Genomic DNA, 15439 nt, shown 5'->3' on the forward strand with positions numbered 1-15439 from the left:
AGGGATATACTTGATCGACGCGTCTGTAAACGTCACCATCGTCCTCAGACATTTACACAGCTTGCCAATGTGTTGCAGGAGGAATGGCGAAGAATGGGGTGGGGTGGTCCAAGGCGGGTGGCAGTGACGGGTGCAAGGGGTGGTGTGACCAGGTACTGACCTGAAAGGCCCCATGTGTCCACACACATGCAGAGAGTGAATTGAATTAATGCTGACAATGACAACAATACATTTGTTCATCCCTGTGTCGAATTTCCTTCAGATAGTCCTTTATGTGGGATGTGCACCTCACAGTTCAATCTGTAACGTGAAATGAATTGACGATAGATTTCTTGGACCGAAGGTACTTCTCTTTGCGTAAATTGGCTCGGACGTGATCGTCAAGACCTTTGTCCCAGACTTTCGTTGATGGGAAGGCGGAATAATGAGTGTTTTGTTTAAGAAAGATCCAAGTCGACGTTGTGTGAATTGCCCACGTAAAACCACTCCTGGAACCTGACGACCACGCCCGACGCCATGGGAAGCAGCTGTTCTTCCGGCCTGGACAAGGGGAGAACGTTCTCAGACCCGGGACAGTAAGTAATGTTACGCACTTGCCACGTTCAACACACATGGGCTTGTAACACTATAAGCTAGCAGCAAATTAATTTTTTGCCAACTATTTTGGAACACATGTTATATTTGGGATTACTCTTTCTCAGATTCTAGTGCTGTAGTTGGGTTGAGTCCCATCCGGAATTCGAACCCACACCTTCAGAGTCAGGCACCTAATTGCCAGCACACAAAATCAGCCGTCTAACCCACGCTGCCACCGGGGCTTCGGTGTGTTGGCGATTAGGTGCCTAACGCTGTGGGTGTGGGTTCGAATCCCGGATGGGACTCAACACTACAAAAGTACTAGAATCTGTACGTAACTGAAAAAGGGGCGTTCCAAATATAACATGTGTTACCATTTGACCACTTTCTAAATGGCATTGTGTATTCACCAATCTATTATAGGGCATATTCACATACTGAGGCACATTCTGTTATTTTGAACTAACCATGAGCCACCTGGCAGCACTTGTAACATTAACTCACGTTCCACCCTCTCCTTGCTCGAGACCCGTGAAGGTCCGGGTTAGAGTATTGATCTTCAGTAACCCATGCTTGTCGTAAGAGGCGACTAACGGGATCGGCTGGTCAGGCTCGCTGACTTGGTTGACACATGTCATCGGTTCCCAATTGCGCAGATCGATGGTCATGCTGTAGATCACTGGATTGTCTGGTCCAGTGCGGCGTAAAGCTAAACTCACTCACTCACTCCCCTTGCTCGAATTGCCGAACTGTTGGCACAACATCTGCAATGTACCAGCCTTAATGTTGTATCTCGAAAGAATGATGTAAGCCACATGTTCCGGATATTTACGATATTTTCGGAATGAAACAGATGTAGGGTTGTCATCTCAGATTGTTTTCGTCTGCTTTTTTTACAATGAATGATAATAATAACTGAAAAGCTCGGGTTCGATTCATACATCGGTAGAATGTGCTTCATTCTGATGTTATTGCCAGAATAGCGCTTAGAACGGCTTGACAATAACTTACCCATTATTGCATCTAAAGCATTTAATGTTAGACCCATTCACACCATTACGTACGTCACCCGTGAAGATCCGGGTTAGAAATGATCTTCAGCAACCCATGCTTGTCGTGAGAGGCAGCTATCGCAATCGGGTGGTCAGACACATGTCATCGTATCCCAGTAGTGTAGATCAATGGTCACATGTCATCGTATCCCAGTAGTGTAGATCAATGGTCATGCTATTGTTAACTGGATTGTCTTGTCCAGTCTCGATTATTTACAGACCGCCTCCATATAGCTGGTATATTGCTGACTTCAGCGTTAAACAACAAACCAACCAATCAACATTACGTACTTACAACGTGCAAGTTAATTACAGTGAACGTGATATTGCGCTGATGGGTTCAGAACAATGGAACCCTGCCAGGTGAGGTGAGGTGAGGTGAAATTGGGTTTTACGTCGTGCTTGAGAATATTTCGCTCATATGACGACGTGCATGCGTGTGTATGTGTATGTGTATGTGCGGCTGCTTGTACTAGCCCAGACTTAAGCTGGTTTTATAGTGCTAGCCCACTGAGATACCATGCCGTAGTGAAGCATGAATATCCCACTCAGACACATTATACTGACTCCGAGCCGACCAGTCCTTGTTGTACCCATTAATGCCGAGCGCCAGGCAGGGGCCAACAAGTACCATATTTTAACGTCTTTTGGTATGACGCGGTCGGGGATGTCGTACAGGGTCAACCCCGTTATAGTTGAACCTCATCTGTACAAGAGTGAGTGAGTTGGATTTTACACCGCTTTAAGCAATATTCCAGCAATATCACGGCGGGGTAACAAGAGAAATGGGCTTCACACACTGCACCGATGTGGGAATCGGGCTTTAGGCGTGACGAGCGAACGCTTTAACCACTAGGCTACCCCACCCAGCCCCCCCACGATGCTCCAGAGTCCGTGGTTGGCTCGAGGAATCTAATGATACAACTAACTGTAGTCCAATAAAGTGAGTGATTTTAGTTTTACGCCGCCATTAGAAATATACCAGTAACATCACGGCGGGTGACACCAGAAATGGGTTTCACACAGTGTACCCATGTGGAGAATCGAATCCGAGTTTTGGGCGTGATGAGCGAACGTTATAACCACTCGGCTACCCCACCGCCACAGAGGAATCCTTGGACAGTGGTCAGCAGTATCCCATGATGTCGTAGGACCCTACTTATGACGTAGGTGACGTAACGACGTGTCACCCAGCTTCGTATGGCTTCTTTCTTCGACGGTGACTTGTCTCTTGTAAGATTGGATGTAGCCTCGCAGTCCCTGAACCACATTATTTTCCTTTCTGCCTTGCCCTTTTGGCAATGCTAAAACCCTCCGGTTCTGAATCTACCTTCTCACTGGGGCTCCTTTTCACTTTAAAAGGAATTGTTTCTTTCTATCGAAATTAGTAAATACATATTCCATTCACAACCTGTTATGAATTCCATGCAAACACGCAATTTCGTGCAAGAGTTTTTTTGTGATGCGCACGTGAACATGGTCCGGTTAACCATCCGATGATCCCGTCAGTCGCCCCAACGACAAGCATGGGTTCCTGAAGACCGAATCTAACCCAGATCTTCATGGGCCGTCGCTTATGGTATGTGACAGGCAGAACACCTTCAAAGGGTATTCGAGGACGTGTTCGATTTCAGAAACAAACAGTCCCCGAACTCGAGGAACGTTCAACCAAACAGTAACACATGAGACCACAGAAACAAACAGTCCCCGAACTAGAAGAACGTTCTACCCAACGGTAACACATGGGACCACAGAAACAAACCGTCCCCGAACTCGAGGAACGTTCTACCCAACGGTAACACATGGGACCACAGAAACAAACAGTCCCCGAACTAGAAGAACGTTCTACCCAACAGTAACACATGGGACCACAGAAACAAACAGTCCCCGAACTCGAGGAACGTTCTACCCAACAGTAACACATGGGAGGAACGAACTTCTACCCAACAGTAACACATGGGACCACAGAAACAAACCGTCCCCGAACTCGAGGAACGTTCTACCCAACAGTAACACATGGGACCACAGAAACAAACAGTCCCCGAACTCGAGGAACGTTCTACCCAACAGTAACACATGGGACCACAGAAACAAACAGTCCCCGAACTCGAGGAACGTTCTACCCAACAGTAACACATGGGACCACAGAAACAAACAGTCCCCGAACTAGAAGAACGTTCTACGCAACATGGGTATTCGAGGACGTGCTCGATGTCAGAAACAAACAGTCCCCGAACTCGAGGAACGTTCTACCCAACAGTAACACATGGGACCACAGAAACAAACAGTCCCCGAACTCGAGGCACGTTCTACCCAACAGTAACACATGGGACCACAGAAACAAACAGTCCCCGAACTCGAGGAACGTTCTACCCAACAATAACACATGGGACCACAGAAACAAACAGTACCCAACAGTAACACATGGGACCACAGAAACAAACAGTCCCCGAACTCGAGGAACGTTCTACCCAACAGTAACACATGGGACCACAGAAACAAACAGTCCCCGAACTCGAGGAACGTTCTACCCAACAAGTTCTACCCAACAGTAAACATGGGACCACAGAAACAAACAGTCCCGAACTCGAGGAACGTTCTACCCAACAGTAACACATGGGACCACAGAAACAAACAGTCCCCGGAACGTTCTACCCAACGGTAACACATGGGAACGAACTCGAGGAACGTTCTACCCAACAGTAACACATGGGGGACCACAGAAACAAACAGTCCCCGAACGAACTCGAGGAACGTTCTACCCAACAGTAACACATGGGACCACAGAAACAAAAACAGTCCCCGAACTCGAGGAACGTTCTACCCAACAGTAACACATGGGACCACAGAAACAAACAGTCCCCGAACTCGAGGAACGTTCTACCCAACAGTAACACATGGGACCACACAAAAACAAACAGTACCCCCACGAACAACAGTAACAGGAACGTTCTACCCAACAATAACACATGGGACCACAGAAACAGTCCCCGAACTCGAGGAACGTTCTACCAACGGTAACACATGGGACCACAGTAACGCATGGACCACAGAAACAAACAGTCCCCCGAACTCGAGGAACGTTCTACCCAACAGTAACGCATGGGACCACAGAAACAAACAGTCCCCGAACTCGAGGAACGTTCTACCCAACAGTAACACATGGGACCACAGAAACAAACAGTCCCCGAACTCGAGGAACGTTCTACCCAACAGTAACACATGGGACCACAGAAACAAACAGTTCCCGAACTCGAGGAACGTTCTACCCAACAGTAACACATGGGACCACAGAAACAAACAGTCCCCGAACTCGCGGAACGTTCTACGACCAACAGTAACACATGGGAGAACAGAAACAAACAGTTCCCGAACTCGAGGAACGTTCTACCCAACAGTAACACATGGGACCACAGAAACAAACAAGAACGTTCTACCCAACAGTAACACGTGAGACCCCTGAGAATCGGGCTACAATACTGATGTAGGGCCTACTGTCGATTGTTTCCTGAACACCACGTGGTGGTTATCGACTCTTTTTAACGCGACAGTCAACAATAGTCTATCTATGCTACGTCGGTCTTTGAACAATAACTCCTGACCTGACAATCTAGTGATCAACGTCATGAGCATCTATACTATGGGGTACTATGACATGAGTCAACCAAGTCATCGACCTGAACACCCTTCCCGATAGTATTCCATTACCACACTGGCGCGGTTGGCAAGACGGTTAAATAGTAATTAGAACAAACCCATGAAGATCCGGGTTAGAATTGGTCTTCAGCAACCCATGCTTTTCGTAAAAGGCGACTAACAGCATCGGCGCTGACGTGGTTGACACATTTCATCGTATCCAAATTGCGTAGGTCCATGTTCATGATGTTGTTCACTGGATTATCTGGTCCAGATTCGATTATTTACAGACCGCCGGAATATAGCTGGAATATTGCTGAGTGTGGCGTTAAACAACAGGAACAAGCAAAATATTGTCTCCAAACTATAATTCGTAGGCATATTTCATAGGCATAAAGCAGTGCTGATAAAAAAAAAATGAAGAAAATGCCATTGCCTTGAGCATGTACTAGTTGTGTGGATATGTGCGCTATATAAATATCATATAATAAGAAAAAGAAGAAGATGTTCGTTACAATAACAATCTGCAGTGTCGGGATACCATGACGTCACAACGTCACCAAACAGTACCGGAAGCATCAACAAGCGTGAGACATGAGCATCTTTTAATTTCCTCATCCTGATTAGTGGCGACATTCCTGAATACCATCCCTAGCGTGAGTGTGTGAGTGAGTTTGGTTTTACGCCGCACTCAGAAATATTCCAGCTATATGGCGGCGGTCTGTAAATAATCGAGTCTGGACCAGACAATCCACTGATCAACAGCATGAGCATCGATCTGCACAATTGGGAAAAGATGGCATGTGTCAACCATTTCAGCGAGCCTGACTACCCGATCCCGTTAGTCGCCTCTTACGACAAGCATGGGTTACTGAAGATCAATATTCTAACCCGGACCTTCACGGGTAGCCATCCCTAGCATTTGGTTTCAGAAAATAATGTTTTTTAATATTATCCTGAATATAAATCATCATAAACTGCATCTTTAATGTATTCTGACGTGAGATAGTAATCAAGCTTTAAATTATTCTACAAAAAATGGTTATTAACATATGGAAATGGTAACGGATACAAAACCAATTGAGTCGTCCTATACCTGAAATATTGCTGAGAACGACGTTAACCAACATACAAGACAAACAAATACCTGGAAACATACATCATCAAAACTATGTAACACTTATGTACTGGTAAGATTTTGTAGGAAGTTCATCATGATACAGTTTTTGTCGGTTACAATTCATGGTTGATACTCGCATATTGATATAGGTGATGATTGGTGGACCTGTGGAGGAGAAGTCTGACCACAAATTATTAGTAATTAGTTATTAAAGTACATAATAACATACAAAAAAATCGCAAAATATATACGTCACTACTTAGGTGGCTTCCAATTGGTCACACGAGTTCTCTGACATTGGAACCCCGAATGACTTGAAGGACAAGGAATTGCTGCTGAAGACGTATAGGGCTTCCATTCCCCAAACGTTAAATGCCTGTTATAATGTTAAACCTGTGCGTACTCGGCAGACCAGGACGTCCTGTGGTGGCCTTGGAGACTATCATTTGTCTGGATAATGTCCAGTGTGTGGTGTTTGTTTGTTTTAACCCAATACTCAGTGATATTCCAGCTCTATTGTCGGTCACTGGAGGCCCGTGAAGATCTTCAGTAACCCATGCTTGTCGTAAAAGGCGATTAACGGGATCGGGTGGTTAGGTTTGCTGACTTGGTTGACACATGTCATCGTATCCCAGCTGCATAGAGCGATGCTCATGGTGTTGATCACTGGATTGTCTGGTCCATATTCGATTGTTTACAGACCGCCGCCACATAGCTGAAACATTGCGGAGTTCGGCGTAACACTAAACTCACCCACTCAATCTTTCTAACAGAGTGTGGCGTTAATCAACCACCAACCAACCATCAATCACTGGATTGTTTGGTCCAGACCCGGGTAATTATAGAGGACATACATATAGTTTGAATATTACCGACAATAAACACAGCGGAATAGGAATGCGGCCCAGGAAGTTTAGATCTGACTCAAAGTTACATAAATCTGTGACTTCTAATTGCTAATCCATTCACACCTTATTTATGTCATGACTATCAGTGAAATGCGAATCTTTCATTCAGGTCAAAGGGTCCTCGGGGTCGGCAGAAACGCATTCACAGCTTGACGTCATCGAGTGACGTTAACTTGCACGTGGAAGAGTCCTCGAAAGCCGCCAACCAATCAAAGCCAGTCAAATCTGAAAAAGAGGCCAGTGCGAATGCGGAAAGCAGACCTGCGAAGCAGTTTTCTTCTGAAACTATTGAGAATAAGTCGTTCAAAATTCCAACCCCGGTTGGGTCTCATCGAACAAGCCAGACATCCATCGGCCACAGAGGAATCAGCCTTGACGATTATCCAAAGTCCGTGCAGCATTTGTTGCTAGGCAACGTGAACGAGTTCAAGGATGAGAGGCCCAGAGAGATTCGTCTCTTCGTTGCAGCCTGTGAATCAGGTAAGCTTCGTTAGCTCACCTGGATCCCGCTCCACAAAGCGATCATAAGTCTGTATTAAAGAAGTGGAGTTACGTGCATCTTAGTCAATACGTACACAACTTTGACAACTTACGCACAACTTTGTGGAACAGGGTCCATATTCGAATAGTTTTGCGCAAATGTCACGTTTGCATGATATAATATTGTACTGGACACTAATTCAACGTTTATTTACAGTTGTGATTTTAGGCTTCACTAAGCAATACATAAGCTATTAGTCTAAGTAAACTTAGGCTCAGTATTATTCGTTACACTGCTATAGTAAACTTAGGCTCAGTATTATTCGTTACACTGTTATAGTAAACTTAGGTTCAATATTATTCGTTACACTGCTATAATAAACTTAGGCCAGTATTATTCGTTACACTGCTATAGTAAACTTAGGCCAGTATTATTCGTTACACTGCTATAGTAAACTTAAGTTCAGTATTATTCGTTACACTGCTATAGTAAACTTAGGTTCAGTATTATTCGTTACACTGCTATAAGTAAACTTAGGCCAGTATTATTCGTTACACTGCTATAGTAAACTTAGGCCAGTATTATTCGTTACACTGCTATAGTAAACTTAGGTTCAGTATTAGGTTCAGTATTATTCGTTACACTGCTATAGTAAACTTAGGTTATAGTAAACTTAGGTTCAGTATTATTCGTTACACTGCTATAGTAAACTTAGGCTCGTTACACTGCTATAGTAAACTTAGGTTCAGTATTATTCGTTACACTGCTATAGTAAACTTAGGCCAGTATTATTCGTTACACTGCTATAGTAAACTTAGGCCAGTATTATTCGTTACACTGCTATAGTAAACTTAGGTTCAGTATTATTATTCGTTACACTGCTATAGTAAACTTAGGTTCAGTATTATTCGTTACACTGCTATAGTAAACTTAGGCCAGTATTATTCGTTACACTGCTATAGTAAACTTAGGTTCAGTATTATTCGTTACACTGCTATAGTAAACTTAGGTTCAGTATTATTCGTTACACTGCTATAGTAAACTTAGGTTCAGTATTATTCGTTACACTGCTATAGTAAACTTAGGCCAGTATTATTCGTTACACTGCTATAGTAAACTTAGGTTCAGTATTATTCGTTACACTGCTATAGTAAACTTAGGCTCAGTATTATTCGTTACACTGCTATAGTAAACTTAGGCTCAGTATTATTCGTTACACTGCTATAGTAAACTTAGGCTCGTTACACTGCTATAGTAAACTTAGGCCAGTATTATTCGTTACACTGCTATAGTAAACTTAGGCCAGTATTATTTGTTACACTGCTATAGTAAACTTAGGCCAGTATTATTCGTTACACTGCTATAGTAAACTTAGGCCAGTGTTATTCGTTACACTGCTATAGTAAACTTAGGCCACCATTATTCGTTACACTGCTTAAGTAAACTTAGGCCAGTATTATTCGTTACACTGCTGTAGTAAACTTAGGTCAGTATTATTCGTTACACTGCTATAGTAAACTTAGGCCAGTATTATTCGTTACACTGCTATAGTAAACTTAGGTTCAGTATTATTCGTTACACTGCTAAAGTAAACTTAGGCCAGTATTATTCATTACACTGCTATAGTAAACTTAGGTTCAGTGTTATTATCGCTCGCTCACTCACTCATGACACACGCACACACAAACTCACTCATGAACTCATGAAACAGTTGTTCAGGCCAAAAATGTTATTGTCAGAAAAAGACTATTTTTCAAATTTCCCACATCACATGAACCATGCTCATTAAAAAAATAATAATAATAATTATTTGTCTCACAACACTGCTCACTTGTCAGACAATAGTGCACAACCAACATTTGGGGTGATGTTTGAGCAGCCTTTGGTACTGAATCCATTTACTTGGCTCTCAGATTCATAGATGTACACTGAGATGATCAAGTGTGTCTCCTTCATTGAAGTCTGCTAATGAAAAATATAAAACCATCTATTGTAAAGAAGATCAATACTGGACTTACTTCAAAGTTGCCCTCAAGGGAACACCATCCCTTCAGTAAATGAAACAATTTCAAGCTTTCAACCATAGTTTTATGAGATTAATTAAAATATTGTTTTTGCAAGAGTATATCAATTCTAATGTGAATCATTATTCTATTAATAACCATGAGAAAAGTTAATAAAGGTCTTAAGGTCTGTGAGAGTCCTCCCAGGATCACCAGCTGAACCGATCTCATTGTGTTATTGATGTAAGCTTGCTGGCTGGGCTCTCTCCAGGCACAATGTCAGCAAGTATTTATTGGATTTCTTTGAGGGCGTGGACCAGCGGAAAGAAAAGTGTCATTACTTGAACAAATACATCAAGCTTAGTGCTCTCGTTAAAGCTGAACCATGGTTGTACAGGTGTAATTAGCCGGTATTAACAGGGGAATGGTATTGAACAAAGGCTATGATGCTGGTATTGATCAGTGGTTATGTGTTGTGTTATCTACCTGACTAAAACACTAGTTAGATAGCAACAGTACAACTGGTGGAGACATTACTCCAGGTAGATAGGGACATTACTCCAGGTAGATAGCAACAGTACAACTGGTGGAGACATTACTCCAGGTAGATAGAGACATTACACCAGTTAGATAGCAACAGTACAACTGGTGGAGACATTACTCCAGGTAGATAGGGACATTACAACTGGTGGAGACATTACTCCAGGTAGATAGGGACATTACTCCAGGTAGATAGCAACAATACCACTGGTGGAGACATTACTCCAGGTAGATAGGGACATTACTCCAGGTAGATAGCAACAATACAACTGGTGGAGACATTACTCCAGGTAGATAGCAACAGATAGCAACTGGTGGTGGAGACATTACCCAGGTAGATAGGGACATTACTCCATAGCAACAATACAACTGGTGGAGACATTACTCCAGGTAGATAGGGACATTACTCCAGGTAGATAGCAACAGTACAACTGGTGGAGACATTACTCCAGGTAGATAGCAACAGTACAACTGGTGGAGACATTACTCCAGGTAGATAGGGACATGGCATTAGGTAGAGACATTACTCCAGGTAGATAGGGACATTACTCCAGGTAGATAGCAACAATACAACTGGTGGAGACATTACTCCAGGTAGATAGGGACATTACTCCAGGTAGATAGCAACAGTACAACTGGTGGAGACATTACTCCAGGTAGATAGGGACATTACTCCAGGTAGATAGCAACAGTACAACTGGTGGAGACATTACTCCAGGTAGATAGGGACATTACTCCAGGTAGATAGCAACAGTACAACTGGTGGAGACATTACTCCAGGTAGATAGGGACATTACTCCAGGTAGATAGCAACAGTACAACTGGTGGAGACATTACTACAGGTAGGTAGGGACATGGCACCAGGTAGGGACATTACTCCAGGTAGATAGCAACAGTACAACTGGTGGAGACATTACCCAGGTAGGTAGGGACATTACACCAGGTAGGTAGGACAGTACAACTGGTGGAGACATTACTCCAGGTAGATAGCAACATTACAACCAGGTGGAGACATTACACTCCAGGTAGGACAGGGACATTACTCCAGGTAGATATTGCAACCAGTACCACTGGTGGAGACATTACAACAGGTAGGACATTACACCAGGTAGATAGCAACAGGTAGGGACAACAGGTAGGTAGGGGACATTACTCCAGGTAGGTAGCAACATTGCAACAGGTGGAGACATTATTCCAGGTAGGTAGGGACATTGCAACCAGGTAGGATAGCAACAGGTACAACTGGTGGAGACATTACTCCAGGTAGATAGGACATTTACAACCAGGTAGAGGACATTACTCCAGGTAGGTAGGGGCATTGCACCAGGTAGAGACATTACACCAGGTAGGCATTGCAACCAGATAGGGACATTGCACACCAGGTAGGACATTACCCAGGTAGGTAGGACATTGTGCCTGGTAGGGACATTACACCAGGTAGGTAGGGACATTGCACCCAGTAGGGACATTACACCAGGTAGGTACATTGCACCAGGTAGGGACATTACACCAGGTAGGGACATTACACCAGGTAGGTAGGGACATTACACCAAGCAGGTAGGTAGGACATTACACCAGGTAGGTAGGGACATTGCACCCAGCCAGGTAGGGACATTACACCAGGTAGGTAGGGACATTTGCACCAGGTAGGTAGGACATTACAACCACCAGGTAGGGACATTACACACACCAGGACATTAGGTAGGGACATTGCACCAGGTAGGTAGGTAGGGACATTACACCAGGTAGGACATTACACCAGGTAGGTAGGGACATTGCACCAGGTAGGTAGGGACATTACACCAGGTAGGGACATTACACCAGGTAGGTAGGGACATTACACCAGTAGGTAGACATTACATCCAGGTAGGGAGGACATTGCACCCAGGTAGGGACATTACACCAGGTAGGGACATTACACCAGGTAGGGACAGGTAGGGACACACCAGGTAGGGACATTACACCAGGTAGGTAGGGACATTACACCAGGTAGGTAGGTAGGGACATTGCACCAGGTAGGGACATTACACCAGGTAGGACATTACACCAGGGGACATTACACCAGGTAGGTACCAGGTAGACATTACACCAGGTAGGGACATTACACCAGGTAGGTAGGGACATGCACCAGGCAGGTACACCAGGTAGTAGGGACATTACACCAGGTAGGTACATTACAACCAGGTAGGGACATTACACCAGGTACCAGGACATTGCAGGTTAGGGAGATTACAGGTAGGTAGGGACATTGCACCAGGTAGGGGCATTGCACCAGGTAGGACATTACACCAGGTAGGGACATTGCACCAGAGGGACATTACACCAGGTAGGACATTACTCTCCAGGTAGGTAGGGACATTGCACCAGGTAGGGACATTACACCAGGTAGGTAGGGACAGGTAAGTAGGGACATTGCACCAGGTAGGTAGGGACATTACACCAGGTAGGGACATTACACCAGGTAGGTAGGACATTGCACCAGGTTGGGACATTATCTCAGGTAGGTAGGTGCACCAGGTAGGTAGGGGACATTACACCAGGTAGGTAGGTAGGGACATTACACACCAGGTAGGTAGGTAGGGACATTGCACCAGGTAGGGACATTACACCAGGTACCAGGTAGGGACATTGCACCAGGTTGGGGGACCTGGTGGGTAGGGGACATTACACCAGGTAGGTAGGTAGGGACATTGCAACAGGTAGGTAGGTAGGGACATTACACCAGGTAGGGGCATTGCACCAGGTAGGTAGGTAGGGACATTGCAACAGGTAGGTAGGGACATTACACCAAGTAGGGACATTACACCAGGTAGAGGGGACATTACACCAGGTAGGTAGGAACATTACACCAGGTAGGTAGGAACATTACACCAGGTAGGTAGGTAGGGACATTACACCAGGTAGGTAGGTAGGGACATTACACCAGGTATGAAGGGACATTACACCAGCTAGGTAGGGACATTACAACAGGTAGAGAAGGACAATACAACAGGTAGAAAAGGCCAATACAACAGGTAGAGAATGATATTACACCAGGGGCTCCTTTCACGAAGCAACCTTTACTAAGGTTAACCTTAACTCCCATTCTTTAGCATTGCATTAAGGTTACCTTAGTGACTTACGATCACCTGAGTGCTTTGTGAAAGGAGGACCAAGTAGGACAACACACCAGAAAGTGCTGAACCAACACACTCAATATTGACATATTTTTTTTCAGACAGTTGTGTGGAGAGGCTCGCCATTATGCGTGACGTGTTCCAGCCTCTCTCGGATATGTGTTACAGTAATGGCTTCAGTTTGGAAATCCTTGATCCTCACTGGACAGGTTCCAATCAGTCAGCACCAAACCAGAGCTATCTGACTCAACAACTACTGCGGGAAAGTGAGAATGTACCAACTGTTATGCTAGTAAGTACTTCATACCAAATACCATTCTTCTTATTCAACATCTTTAAGAAATCCTTAGATAGTGAGTGAGTGAGTTTGGTTTTATGCCCCTTTTAGCAATATTCCAGCAATATCACGGCGGGGGACACCAGAAATGGGCTTCACACATTTTACCCATGTGGGAAATCGAACCCGGGCCTTCGGAGTGACGAGTGAACGCTTTACCCACTAGGCTACCCCACCACCCCTAAGTCCTTAGATAACAGAATATAGTAGCAAATAGTTTTCATTTCAATACATTTTAATGCTTTTTACAAAGAAATGTTTCACTTTATTTTGTAAATTATATGATTTTTATGCATTATTTTCCTAAATATTTAGGAGAGAAATAATTAAAAATCAGAGAACGAATGCCTTCTTCAGTCAAGTCAGTCAGCTGGGTTACTGTAACTTAAATGCCACACTTCTCTAAAAATCAACATTGCATTTCTCTCATTAATCAGTCCCCAGCAAAGCTACCATATAATTTATTCAGAATGAATTTACGTATTAAGATTACAATATGAAATTAAAAAAGTTCGAATGAATTAATGCAACATTGCATTAAATCAACCCTCTCACCCTCTACCAACCAAACTTTATTTCAAGCAAACCCCATAGAGTTATGTCCCTTGGAACGGTCTTTAAGAATATCCTATAACACAACTTGTGATTGAGGCCAGTTCAGGACACACCCACATAATGCGACCGTTTTCGATGTACGGATTTACATTCCATACATGGCAAGTGTTATCTGTTTGGAAGCTGTTCGCCTCAAAGTTGTAAGGGATAATTTTTGTATCAATATGAAGCTAAAGTGAGTGCATATGCCCCAATATATATATTATAGACCAACATATTGTGGAGCATGACATTGTGCCTTTAACGTTAGACAATAGCTTTAATCAAGATCTGTCAAGATGGGTCATATCAGATTTCTGTCAATGTAGCAGTAAATATTATAAACCTTTCTTTCCCAGGTCTCAAGTTACTTTTTTAATGTCCAAATAAAATATCTGTTTTTCCAGGTTTTGCTAAATGACAAGCTGGGCAGTTGTCTCCCCTGGATAATACCGGATGATGTTTTCACAGACACTTTGTCACTCATTTCTGATGAAACTGAAAAAAAGCTGCTTGAGTCAAGTTACCGTAGTGATGACACTGTTCAACCTCTCACCTATAACCTGACAGTGGTCAACTCAAATGAAAGTAAGAAGGTTAAGAACGCACAGAAGAAAATGGCTCAGATCGAGGAGGTGTTGAGGAAATACATGAGCGAGGAACACAAGGAGAAATACCTTAAGTCAGGTAAAATGGTTGATAAGTTCACACAACCCATAACCTTAGTATTTACCCATAGTGAGTGAGTGGGTCTTACAACGCTTTTAGCAATTTTAAAGCTATATCACGGCGGATGACACCAGAAATGGGCTTCACCCATTGTACCCATGTAGGGTATCGAACCCGGGTCTTGGTGTGACGAGCGACCACTTTAACCACTTGTCACCACCAACAGCAACATCCAAAACATTCTCTTAGCAATACTATCAGCCAAACAAGTCAGTTAAAATGGTATGGGTTGCCCTATGTGGTAACATAGGATTTGAATCCCATACATTCAGAAAGAATAAGCGGACGTATCTTGTTCCAATGTAATGTTTACTGTGAACTTTAGTATAAGCGGCACCATCACATAG

At 43.7% G+C, this 15439-nt stretch overlaps 1 protein-coding gene across 1 annotated transcript in view; it reads left to right on the forward strand.

Annotated features, from left to right (window-relative positions):
- The first annotated feature begins 269 nt into the window (after window positions 1–269).
- The window catches only part of LOC124285681, a 30469-nt gene continuing 15299 nt past the window's right edge, over window positions 270–15439 (forward strand). Inside the window, exons 1-4 of the mRNA XM_046721956.1 lie at window positions 270–575; window positions 7402–7772; window positions 13534–13724; window positions 14771–15050. Of these exons, the coding sequence (XP_046577912.1) occupies window positions 517–575; window positions 7402–7772; window positions 13534–13724; window positions 14771–15050 (901 nt within the window). The 5' untranslated portion in view covers window positions 270–516. The remainder of the gene's footprint in view (window positions 576–7401; window positions 7773–13533; window positions 13725–14770; window positions 15051–15439) is intronic.

This window comes from Haliotis rubra, unplaced genomic scaffold (assembly GCF_003918875.1).
Source record: "Haliotis rubra isolate DU_JTF1 unplaced genomic scaffold, ASM391887v1 Scf11, whole genome shotgun sequence".
NCBI classification, from domain to species: Eukaryota; Metazoa; Mollusca; class Gastropoda; order Lepetellida; family Haliotidae; genus Haliotis; species Haliotis rubra.